Source organism: Bufo bufo, chromosome 3 (genome assembly GCF_905171765.1).
Source record: "Bufo bufo chromosome 3, aBufBuf1.1, whole genome shotgun sequence".
Lineage (NCBI taxonomy): Eukaryota > Metazoa > Chordata > Amphibia > Anura > Bufonidae > Bufo > Bufo bufo.
In genome coordinates this window covers 264,470,124-264,482,381 of record NC_053391.1, presented here as the reverse complement: position 1 = coordinate 264,482,381, position 12,258 = coordinate 264,470,124, and the positions used below count along the sequence as shown (strand labels likewise).

At 45.5% G+C, this 12,258-nt stretch overlaps 1 protein-coding gene across 4 annotated transcripts in view; it reads right to left on the bottom strand.

Moving 5' to 3' along the window:
* The window catches only part of MYO19 (myosin XIX), a 1,002,409-nt gene that overhangs the window by 899,652 nt on the left and 90,499 nt on the right, over positions 1-12,258 (bottom strand). For all 4 annotated transcript variants that reach the window (XR_005777529.1, XR_005777530.1, XM_040424125.1 and 1 more), the window contains exon 3: positions 53-201. Coding sequence is in view for 2 of the 4 variants with exons in the window: in XM_040424125.1 (XP_040280059.1) it covers positions 53-201 (149 nt within the window). In the remaining 2 variants the exon portion in view is untranslated. The remainder of the gene's footprint in view (positions 1-52; positions 202-12,258) is intronic.

Here is a 12,258-nt window from a genome sequence, read left to right as displayed (position 1 = left end):
TACATGACAGTGAAGTGCTTAACATGTTTCTGTGAGTAATGTTTTCCCTTACCTGAAGATGAATTGCTGCATGACACTCTTTCATCATCTCCAAACTATACAATTTATCAACTGGATGAAAAGGATTAACTGCAACCATCGTACATCCAGCTTTTGTGTAGAAAACACCTGCTATATATCTCGCTTGAAGACATTTCAGAACTGCAGAAAAACAGAATATTATTCTAAAAATATGAACATTCTCACTGTCTATGAAAATAATTAATACAATACATATCAGTCCCTTTGCCCATGACATAGGCAACCAAAGCAAGCATAGGGTTTCAAGGCGACTTTGGGTGTAGGCTGATAAATACTGATATACCTTAGGTATGTGGTCTCATGATAACGATGACAGATTTGAACTGGACGGTAAAACGTCAACAAGGCGGGGGTGTTTTGATACCCTCTCAACCTTGTTATTGATGTATCCATATCTCTATACAATATTGCCCCATGATAATTTATATTAATTGAATATAACTACCATCCCATTACTCTCATTGTCTTGCATTTTCTACCGTGAATTTGTGCATATTGTTGTTATTCTTTACTTTTTAAACTTAGTGAATGTTTTCATAATGGCAATACAAAACATCACAGGTGACATCCAAGAAAACATAGTTGTCAAAACAGAGCTCTCACATACATTGGAGCATTACAGTAAATCTAGGATGAGTCGGAAACAGTGACGGTAACTTTATGACAGACTTAAAGGGGTTGTCCCACAAAAAATATTCTATAGTTTTCAAATGAGCACCTGGATCTGAACACTTTTGTAATTGGATTTATCATATTTTTAGCTTTATAAGACGCACTTTTCCACCCCAAAAGTTGGGGGGGGGAATGGCTGTGCATCTTATAAAGCGAATACTAGTGAGCGCTTCCATTATGGAAGCGCTCACTAGTATGCTTTAGGTGCCGGGAGTAGGGAGTGAAGCGCTGAAAGCGCTTGTAATACTCACCCTCCCGATCTTAATTCCTGGGGTGGGCGCTGCACTGTCCTGACCCCGTACAGCGTCAGAACATAGTACACGCACTATGATCTGACTCTGCACTCAGACAGGTGACAGTGCAGTGCGGGCTGGAAAAGACATGGGAGCGCGACTGCTGCAGGAGAGGTAAGAGAAGTTTTTTATTTTATTCTGATGTGAAGTCTGATGGGGGGTCTGACAATGAGTGCTGATCTGAGGTCTGATGGAGGGGGGTGTCTGACAATGAGGTCTGATGGGGGGGGGGGGGGGTCTGACAATGAGGTCTGATTTGAGGTCTGATGGGGGTCTCACATTGAGGGCTGATCAAACGTCTAAAATAAAGGGCTGATATAAGGTCTGATGGGGTCTGACATGGAGGGCTGATATGTGGGTCTGATGTGATGTCCTGATATGGGGGTCTGATCCGATGTCCAGATATTTATGGGGGTCTGATCTGAGGATCTGATGTCTAATGAAAAAAAATTTTTTCTTATTTTCCTCCTCTAAAAACTGGGATGTGTCTCATCATCGGTGCGTCTTATAAGGCGAAAAATACGGGAAGTAAAAATGTTGTATAGCCACTGAGTTATTAAATAAAATGTATTTGTATAGCGCCACCTACTGTTTGTTGTTTTCTTATTTCTTTGGCTCACTCAGAAGGCTGCACATGCTCAGTTTCATCCTTCAACTGCCTTATGAGCTGTGATTGGGAGAGAGCTGAGACACACCTCCTTAACTGCAGTGGAAAAGACACTCCCCTTGAGCTGCCAACTTCATATAAATCTGGCAGAGAAATGAATGGGGATATTTCTGGATCCATGTGAGGTAAATGAGTATTACACTCACCAGTAATCCACTTTCCTGTAAGTCTCCATGAAAGCACATCCTGAGAATGACTTTCTCTCTCATTTCCCCAATCGTCTCCATGACAGCACATCCTGAGAACTAACAAAGTGAAAAACAAACTCGGGGAGGGACTACAGCACCAGGGACCTTGCGTCCAAAGGCCATATCCTCATTGGCAAATACATCTAGCCTATAATGTTTAGTGAAGGTATGAGCCCTCTTCCAAGTGGACTCCCTGCAATCTGCTCTAAGGAGGCAGAGGCCCTTTTGGCCCAGGAGGTAGACACTGCTCTTACTGAATGGGCTCTGAGAGAAGGAGGAGGTTCTTTACCGGAAGTACTATATGCTTCCGTAATAGCATTCCTTATCCAACGGGATATGGAGCACTTTGCCACTTTCCTGCCTCTATTAGGGCCAAAAATAAATAAATTTAGAAAACCAATTTTTGTCTATACTCCATTCTCTGGTAACATCTAAAAGGACGGCCTTTCTCACGTCTAGATTATGGAATTTTGCTTCCTGTTCATTTCTGGGATTGGCACAGAACAAGGAAATGACTATCTTGGGATCTGTGAAATGTAGATACTACTTTTGGAAGGAAACTTGGGTCAAGTTTAAATATTAGCTTATCCTCGAAGGCCCTAAAAAAGGGCTCTTGGATGGATAGGGTCTGTAGCTCACATACTCTCCTAGATGAGAATATAGCTACCAAAAAAGAGTAGACAAGAGAATCTAGAGAGGCTCAAACGAGGAATCTGACAAGCCTAAAAGTACTGTTTTCAGGTTCCACGGAGATACTATATATTTAATTCTAGGTTTCAGCCTATCTGCAGCTTTCAAGAACCTAGAAACCCAGGAGACATCGCAAAGACTGGTGTTACAAAGGGCACCCAGGGCAGACACCTTAACCTTTAGAGTGTTTTGGGAGAGACCCATATCCAAACTATCCTGAAGGAAATCTAGAATGAGAGGGATATTGGGAGAAGACTGGTTAAACCTGTCACCAATACAGGAGGCGAACTTCTTCCAAACCTTAAGATATGCCTTAGAGGTATTGGACTTCCTGCTTAGCATTAGGGTACCCACTACCCTCTGAGATAGCCCCAGACCTAGGAGGATGGACTGTTCAGTAACCAGGCTGACAGCTTGAGAAGTCTGAGGTTCGGAGGATTGATTGAACCCTGCATTAGAAGGTCCTCCGTCGTAAAAACTGAATTGGGTCTTCCCGGCTGAGGGATCTCAGAAGACCGAACCAGCCCATTCTGGGCCAAAAGGGGACAACACGGATTAGGGTAAATTTCTCGGTCTGGAATTTCTGCAGGACCTTCGGCCTCATCTGAATTGGGGGAAAAGCATAAACAAGACCCGACGTCCAATCCCAAAAGAAAGGCGTCTACCGCCATGCAGGGATCCCTTGGGTTCAGAGAGAAGTAATGAGACACAGTTTTTTTTTGTGTGTGTGTTTTTTGGAGGCAAACAAATCCAGACCCAGACTACCCCAATGAACCTGGATCCTCCGAAAGGCTGTCTGAGAAAGACTACTCGCCTGGATCTAGTCTCTGCCAACTGAGAAAAATCTGCCCTAAGATTGGAGGGAGCACTTTAGGTGCACCGCTGCGAGAGATTTTAAATTCTTCTATGTCCACGAGAAAATCTGTCTTGAGAGACTCTGAAGATGACAGTGTCTTGTTCCTCCCTGATGTTGGATGAAAGCCACTGCTGTGGAGTTGTCAAAGTGGACCAGTACATGGTTTCTCAACTGGGCCTGTGTTGCTTTGAGACTTTTATATTGCCCGAACCTCCCTGTAATTGGACGACATCCTCCTCTGAGGTTCGGACCAAGTGCCCTGGAAGTAACTCCTGGCTGAAAGGGCTCCCTAGCCCCAGACACTGGCGTCCGTTGTTAACGAGAAAACGTCTTCCTGATTCCAGGAAACACCTGTCTGCAGATTCTTGTCTCTGAACCACCACTGTAAAGAGATTCTTACTTCCCTGTTTAGAGATATCCTCTAGTCCAGGGTTGACTGCAACCTATTACATTTCCTGAGGATAAGGTCCTGCAGAGGTCTCATGTGGTCTTGAGCCCAGGCAAAAGGGGGAATGCAGGACGAGAGGCGTCCTACAATTTTAATGCCTTCTCTAATCGAGCACATGGGATTTTTCAGGAATTGCTGGATTCTGAGCTTCAGATCCTGGACCTTTGGGAAAGGTAGATAAGATTTCTGGAGGATGGAGTCTAGAAGGATGCCTAAAAATACTCTTCGATTGTCTGAAGGGTCAACCATTACAGGGTAACAATAGTACGTGAAGGGTGCCTGACACAGGCTACTCACTGGACCCTGGGTAGTGGGAGGCTTTGATCCTGAGATATGTGTGGTAGGGGCACTCATCTTCAACAGGTCCCGTCCACCAGAATGCCAGAAGGCAATAACAGGGGGAGAAAATCTGGGCGTCATCTTAAAGGCATTAGCCTTGCCCTATTCTTTCACTGGGTATGCACCAGAACGAGCGCCGGCGTGACGTCATTATGCAAAGCCATGCCCCTCTGCGTCTGACGTCATCACCCGGTCGTCTGGAGGGAAGCACTTCCTAGCATCACTCCAGCTGCCATTACCACTCTGCATATAGCCCTCCTGGAACGCCGCAGGAGAGAACTTTACCAGGGCCACCAACGTCACCATCGGCCCGGGCACAGACCCTGCTGGAAGAGGGAGCCAAGCTCCGGTCTGTAAAAAAATAAATAATAATAATTGGTACAATACTGCCAGGAACCCCATAGAGCTCCCAGCACCTCTCTGATCTTCCTTCCCTGGAAGGACAGGAAAAAACACTGACGATGAGGGGTAGGGGTGGAGCTTTTAACCTCTCTGTGTTTTTTCCTGTCCTATCAGATGAAGTCAGTCTCAGGATGTGCTGTCATCAAGACGACTGGGGAAAGGGCTAGTTCCAGCTTTGTAAGAAAGATCATCATGTACTATATGATGTCTGATTTTCATTTTTTACGTCACTGGATAACCCCTTTAAGTATATGGAGCACCAACCGGTTGTCTCCACGTATAAACCATATATAATAATTAAACATGAGACTTAACAAGTGGGAAAATAAAGGAGAACTTAGAGGGGGGAAATATCAGAGCTTAGAAGGAGTATCAAATATTCCTCAAGTACATATTGGAAAATAGTGCATAAGATGGAGGGTGTCGCCTAAGTTAAGTACATGGAGTTAATCAATCCTTAAATTTTCTATATTTGGCACAAGCATCCCAAGGTAGTGTTGAGAGAATTGGGTTTGGATTGCTATAACCAAACCCGATTTGTTTGTAAACTTATTTAACAATATCTACTTCGTCCTACCGTAAAATGTTTGGCCTCCGCCGAGGTCTTTGCGAACTTGCGGAAAATATTGAATGACTTGCTTCAGCTTGCGTCTAAAACATGACACTAATGTTTATTTGCATAAATTTGAGTGTCAAAATCCAAAGCTGAACGTTGCTTCCTGCCAAGTTCAGCTTAAAATTTTGACACTGTAATTCATGCGAATAAACAAAGTGCCACATCATCGACACAAAACGAAGTAAGTCGAGATACTTGCTGCAAGTTCGGCTCGTACACTCAGCCGGCTTCAGTCTCGCTACAGCGGATGCGCTCTGTATGCGCAGGTAGAGAAGATGCCGGGCGCGAGTATGTAAGGCTGGCGGGCGCATGCGCTGTAGCGAGACTGAAGCCGGCTGAGTGTACGAGCCGGGATCGCGCTACAGCAGCCCTTTACTGCGCATGCGGGCTGAGAGCGCGGTCCCGACACTGAGATGCGGCGTGTCAATCAAGGCGGCGGGAGGCGGGGAGAGCAGAATGGGAGGCGACTAGGCCGCTGCCCCCTTGACTTCAAGCCTGACTTGAAGCACGGGGCAGCAGCTGAATAAAACATTGATTTCTCAATGAGTCTAAATGCTGGAAAACGAAGAAAAAGTGCAATAGGACACTACTATGTAGCATTATAAGGTACGCTGAAAAGCTTAATAAGCGATTTTTTGGTGACAGGTTCCCTTTAAGTTCTGTGAGCTGCAGTCATCACTTGAAACATCCAGAGAGAATGCACAGTTCCTTTTTGTGTGTTGAAAATCACTTCCGTAGAAATTTAACTGTTTGAAGAAAATTGCATTTGCAATGCTGTCAGTCTTTGGGTCAACAGCAGATCTTCCCCCATATGAATGCTATCCTCAGCCCCTCACGAAACAGGCTTACTAATGACCATTCTGGAGCATGTGTCCAACTGAAAAACCGCAATTAGACTTACCGGTAATTCCGTTTCCTTGAATCCACCATGACGGCCCACATTGAGATTGACCCTTGACCTCTGTAGGGGCAGAAACACATAGAGAGTTTAAGAACCCCCCACCCCTCCACCTCCTCAGTGCTTTACAATTACCCGAAAGGTGGAACAAAAGGTAAAAGGTTATTGATTCATACCCTTAAACTCCTATTTAATCTTATGCATGTATAGAACTATATATATATATATATATATATATATATATATATATATATATATATATTTATTAATTTTTTTTATTTTTTTTTGGGAAGGGGAATAGTATGGGCCGTCATGGTGGATTCAAGGAAACGGAATTACCGGGTAAGTCTAATTGCGGTTTTTCCATTTCATCCACCATGACGGCCCACATTGAGACATATCAGATAACTAAGTGGGTGGGGATATCGCCTGTAAAACCCTCTGGCCGAAAAGAGTCCGGAAGATTAAGACGATAGTGTCTTACAAAAGTATTTGCGCTTGACCAGGTTGCGGCTTTACAGATCTGGTCCAGCGAGACCCCTCCTTTCTCGGCCCAAGAAGAGGCAGTGGCCCTAGTAGAGTGGGCCTTAACATTACCAGGACTGGGCTTGTTCTGAATCCTGTAACAGCATTCAATGGTGGATCTGATCCATCTGGCTATGGAAGACCTGGCTAACTTCTTTCCCTTATTTTTTCCTGAAAACTGAATAAGGAGATTGTTATCAACCCTGAAATCTCTGGTAGAATCCAGGTAATGGATAACTATGTCCCTAACATCTAGGAGATGTAACTTATCGCTAGACCCTGTATGCTCGGATTTAGTGATAGAGGGTAGGAAGATCTCCTGTTCTCGATGAAAAGGTGAGACTACTTTAAGGAGAAAACCTGGGTCGAGAGTTAGACGGATGTGATCTTTGCTGATCTGGAGGTAGGGCTCTCTACAAGAAAGGGCCTGGATCTCTCCAATACGTCTGGCTGAGGTGATAGCAATCAAAAAGGCAGTCTTCAGGGAAAGGTGTTTTAAAGAGATTTCCGACAATGGTACAAATGGAGGTTTTGTTAGGCCTTCTAGGACGATGTTAAGATCCCAAGTAGGAGCTCTGGATCTCAGGGAGGGTCTCAATCTTGAAACCGCTCTGAAGAACCTCCTGATCCATCTGTGATTGGCCAGGCTGCAGTCGTAGAAGGAGCTGAGGGCAGAAATTTAGACCTTCAGAGTACTAGGTCTCAGGCCTAACTCCAGGCCGCACTGTAGAAAGTCTAAAATCCTATTGATGGGAGGAGAGGAGGTGTCTGGGCGCTCAACTCCTAACCAAGAACAGTATTTCTTCCAGATCTTAAGGTAGATGGAGGAAGTCACCATTTTCCTACTAGCCCTCAAAGTATCACCTTTTACGAAAGACCCCTGCTTCTTAACGTCTCGCTCTCAGGATCCAGGCTGACAGCTTGAATATACCTGGGTCTGGATGAAGAAGAGGGCCCTGGACTAGAATATCCCTCTGGAAGGGAATCTCCCACGGATCCTCCAGCGATAGCTGTTTTAGAGTGGAGAACCAACTCCTCTTTGGCCATAGAGGGGCTATTAGGATGAGAGTAGTTGGTTCTGGACCACCCGAGGTAGTAGAGGTATTGGGGGAAAGGCGTAGGCTAGTTTCCATTTCCACTGTATTGACAGGGCATCGATTGCCCATGGTCTGTCTCCTGGGTTTAGGGAGCAGAAACATTCTACTTGCGCATTTCTTTTGGAGGCGAATAAGTCTACCTCCGGACGGCCCCATCTTTCTGAGATCTTCTGGAAGATATTCCTGTTCAGAGACCATTCTCCTGGATCTATTGTCTCTCTGCTCAGGAAGTCTGCTACTGTATTTTCGCAGCCCCTTAGGTGGATGGCGGAAAGAGATAAAGCGTTCTCTTCTGCCCAGGAGAAGATTCTTCTTGCTATTGCGCCCAGAGGCCGTGACCTTGTCCCTCCTTGGTGTCGCAGATAAGCCACCGTTGTGGTATTGTCGGACATTATTCTTAGGTGTCGCCCTTTTAAAAGACACTCTCCTTTTAATAATGCTTCCAGGACTGCGTACAGTTCTCTGTAGTTGGAGGATCTGTCTCTTATCTCGGCTGGCCAGGTACCCTGCAGAAGATGATCTCCTATCTTTGCTCCCCAGCCTCCGAGGCTTGCGTCCGTGATTACCTGAACGGCCAGATGGTTCTGCCACTGTAGGCCTCCGAGCAGTCTTCTTTTTACTTTCCACCAATCCAAATCTGTTTTCACGGCCTGTGGGATCCGGGAAATCCTGTCTAAACTTACTTGCTTTCTGTCCCAAATACTTAAGATCCAACTCTGGATCACCCTTGTGTGGCTTTGGCACCATGCAACTGAGGGAATGCAGGCGGTTAGGCTTCCAAGGAGACTCATGGCTTTTCTGATGGAGCAATTGCGAGCACTCTGGAACGTTCTGATTTTTTCTGTCAGCGCAGTAGCCTTGTCCTGAGGGAGGAAGATCATCAACAGGGATGAGTCCAATTCCACACCCAGGAACCTTATTCTCATGGATGGGATTAGGGTGGATTTTTTTATATTTATGATCCAGCCGAGATTTTTTAAGAATTCCGAGAATCTTTGGGTTGCCAAAAGGTTTTCGGATTCTGTCTTGCCCAGAATTAAGAAGTCGTCGAGATATGGAATGATTGTAATTCCTTCCTGACGAAGGTAGGCCACCATCTCTACCACGACTTTTGTGAAGACCCTGGGAGCCGAGGAAATACCGAAAGGGAGGGCGACATATTGAAAGTGATGGATCGACCTGTCCGGTCCTCTTAGAGCGAATCTTAGATATTTCTGGGAGAGATGATGGATAGGGACATGGTAGTAAGCGTCCTTTAGATCGATTGACAAAATGAACGCCCCTTTCTGGATCAGAGGGATTGTGGATGGGATGGTTTCCATCCTGAACCTCCTGTATACAATAGACCTGTTTAGGGGTTTTAGGTTTATTATAGTGCGAAAGGATTGGTCTGGTTTTTTTTTTTTACTAAAAAGAGGCTGGAATAAAACCCTCTCTTTTCCTCTGGGATAGGGACCTTTTGAATTACCCCTAGCTCTAAGAGGTCCTGGACGCCCTGCCAAATTTTCGGAAGTTCTGATTTGCGCTGAGGTGAGATGCAGAATCTTCTTGGGGGGACTGATGTGAATTCTATCCTGTAGCCCTGGGGGATTACATTTAGAACCCAGGGATTTAAGGTTACCTGTTTCCAGGAAGATAGAAAACCCATCAGTCGCCCCCCTACCCTGGCGTCATTGCTGTTTATTTTGTCTATTCTGGGGATTGAGGATGAAGCCTCTTCCTCTCCCCCCTTTAGGATAGCTCCATCGGCCAGACTTCCCTTTCCCCCTGTAGGATCTCTGCTAAGGTTGGAATTGACGAAAGGGCTTCTTTTTTGGTTCTTTGTCCTCTGGAAAACCCTTCTTCTTGTCTGCTGCTCCCTCTAGGATCTTATCCAGAGTGGGGCCGAAGACAAATTCCCCTGAAAAGGGGATAGAACAAAGTTTGGCCTTGGATGCCTTGTATGCCTTGTCCCCGGACCAGGCTTTCATCCATAATGCCCGCCGGGCTGCATTAGAAAGAGCAGCATCTTTGGCTGAAAAACGGATGGACTCTGCTGAAGCATCGGCCAAAAATGCTGTGGCGGAGCGGAGAAGAGGGAGAGAATCCCTGATCTCTTCTCTTGGAGTTTTGTTTTTTAGATGTTCGTCCAGTTCTCCTAGCCATATATACATCGCCCTGGCGACGGAGGTAGCAGCAATATTAGTTTTTACCCCGAACATAGCCGACTCCCAGGATTTTTTTTAGGAGGCCATCTGCCTTTCTATCCATAGGGTCGTCTAACAGTGAGGAATCCTCAAAGGGTAGGGCGGACTTCTTTACTACCTTGGCCACCTGTAAATCGACTTTAGGGGTCCGATTGTATATTTTGCTTTCAGTCGGGTCAAAGCAGAGTCTGTTTCTGAATTCTTTGGGAACGCCTAGTCTCTTCTCTGGGTCTGACCACTCCTCCATTATCATTTCTTTTATATTTTCATTGATGGGAAAAACTACAGAAGATTTGGATCTAAGACCCCCAAACATCTCATCCTGTACTGTACGGGGCCTAGGGGTATCCTCAATGCCCATAGTGGATCTGACTGCTCTTAGCAACTCCTCCATTTCGTCAGCGGAAAAAAAGTATTTTTTATCCTCGTCCAGAATTTCCCCGTCAGACAAGGGTTCCTCATTAGGAAATTGTCTGGATGAGGCGGAGGCCACTTCAACCTCTTCACCATCAGAAGAAGAGATAACAGACAGTTCGCGTTTCTTAGAAAGGTTGGGGTTGCTGGCGGGGGTAGACAAGGTGGCTAAAGAAGACTTAATCTCGTCTGCAATAAAAGGACTTCATTTCATAGAGTATATCTGGTTGATGTTCCTTCCATATTTCCGTAGTGCAAGGTTTGCACAGCCTTTTTTTGTAGTTCTCAGGGAGACGCTTGGAACAAGCACAGCATTTTAAGAGTTTAGATTTCGTCTTTAACTCCTTGCTGCCCTGGAGAGAGGAAGCAACCAGATATCCCAGAATTAGTAATTCAGGATAAAGAATCTGAAATATACACCCCCCAGAAGGGGACTCACGGTACTGGTGGCAGTAGGATCAGGACCTTCCTGGCGGGGAGCAGGTGTCTCAGACATCGCGGTGTAGCAGGCGAGGGGCCGGAAGGAACCGCGGCCTTTTCTTTTTAAAAACCCCGGAGTCTGCCGTCATCTAGCTGCGCCACTGGTGACGGCGGGGGCCTGCGCCGCACCAGCCTATTAAAGGATACGTGCGTCGCCCGGCCCGCCTCTAGAGACGCTCCACCTCCATGAGGTGGAGGGTTCTTAAACTCTCTATGTGTTCCTGCCCCTACAGAGGTCAAGGGTCAATCTCAATGTGGGCAGTCATGGTGGATGAAATGGAAAGTCACCTCATATGAACCACAACTAGAGCATCTTTGCAAAGGAAGTCAGGGACAAGGGTCACACTGAATGGTAAGTTAAACGGATTAATATTTTTTGGTTTATGGTAGACACAGTTTGTGCTATATGAGTTTTCTGTATTGCAGGAAAGCTCACCATTCGAAGATCTCTGTCCAGCTACAAGCCACTTAACCCCATACCTGGATTTTCTTGTCAAAGAAAGTCAGGCACAAGGGTCACACTGAATGGTAAGTTAAGCTAATTATTAATATTTTCTTTATGTCACATACAGTTGAGGGTGATTTATCAAAATGTATATAAAGGAAAACTAGCTTAGTTGCCCATAACAACCACATCAGATTGCACCTTTAATTTTAGAGAGCTCCATTGGAACATTAAAAGTGGAATCTCATTGATTCATATGAGCAACAAAAGCTAGTTTTCCTTTACAACAGTATTGATACATTTCCCCTTTGTTATACGACTTTCCTGTATTGCACAGCACACTGAGTGCTTCAATTTTATTTTATTCGGCACACCGTCTGGAAAAGGTTGCTGACTCCTCCTCTAGACACAAAGGATGTCCCCTCGTCACTGTCCTGGGTATAAAAAGATTATGGGAGAGATCTCTGTACTGATCCCTGATTTACACATGGTTAATAGATCTCCCCTCAGTCATCTTTTTCCTAAACTAAATAACCCTAATTTCGATCTTATTTCTAGGTACTGTAGTCCACCTATTCCAGTTATTACTTTAGTTGCCCTCTCTGATCCCTCTCCAGCTCTGCTATGTCAGTCTCGTTCACAGGAGCCCAAACCCGCACTCAATGCTCCATGTGCCTTCTGACTAGTGACTTGTAAAGTGGCAGGACTATGTTCTCATCATGGGCCTCTATACTCCTTGATTCATCCCATAATCTCATTGGCCTTGGGAGCAGCTGCCGAAGGCTATTTTCACACCTCCACCACCACACAAACGTCAGCAAAACCTCTGCATTGTCTGCCGGATCTCCGCTGAACCCCATTATACTTAATCAGGGCCAGCGGGGATACTGTTGGCATCCGGCAAGGATTCAGTGAATTTCGGAATTCACACTGCAGGTGTGAAACTAGACTAACACTGGTT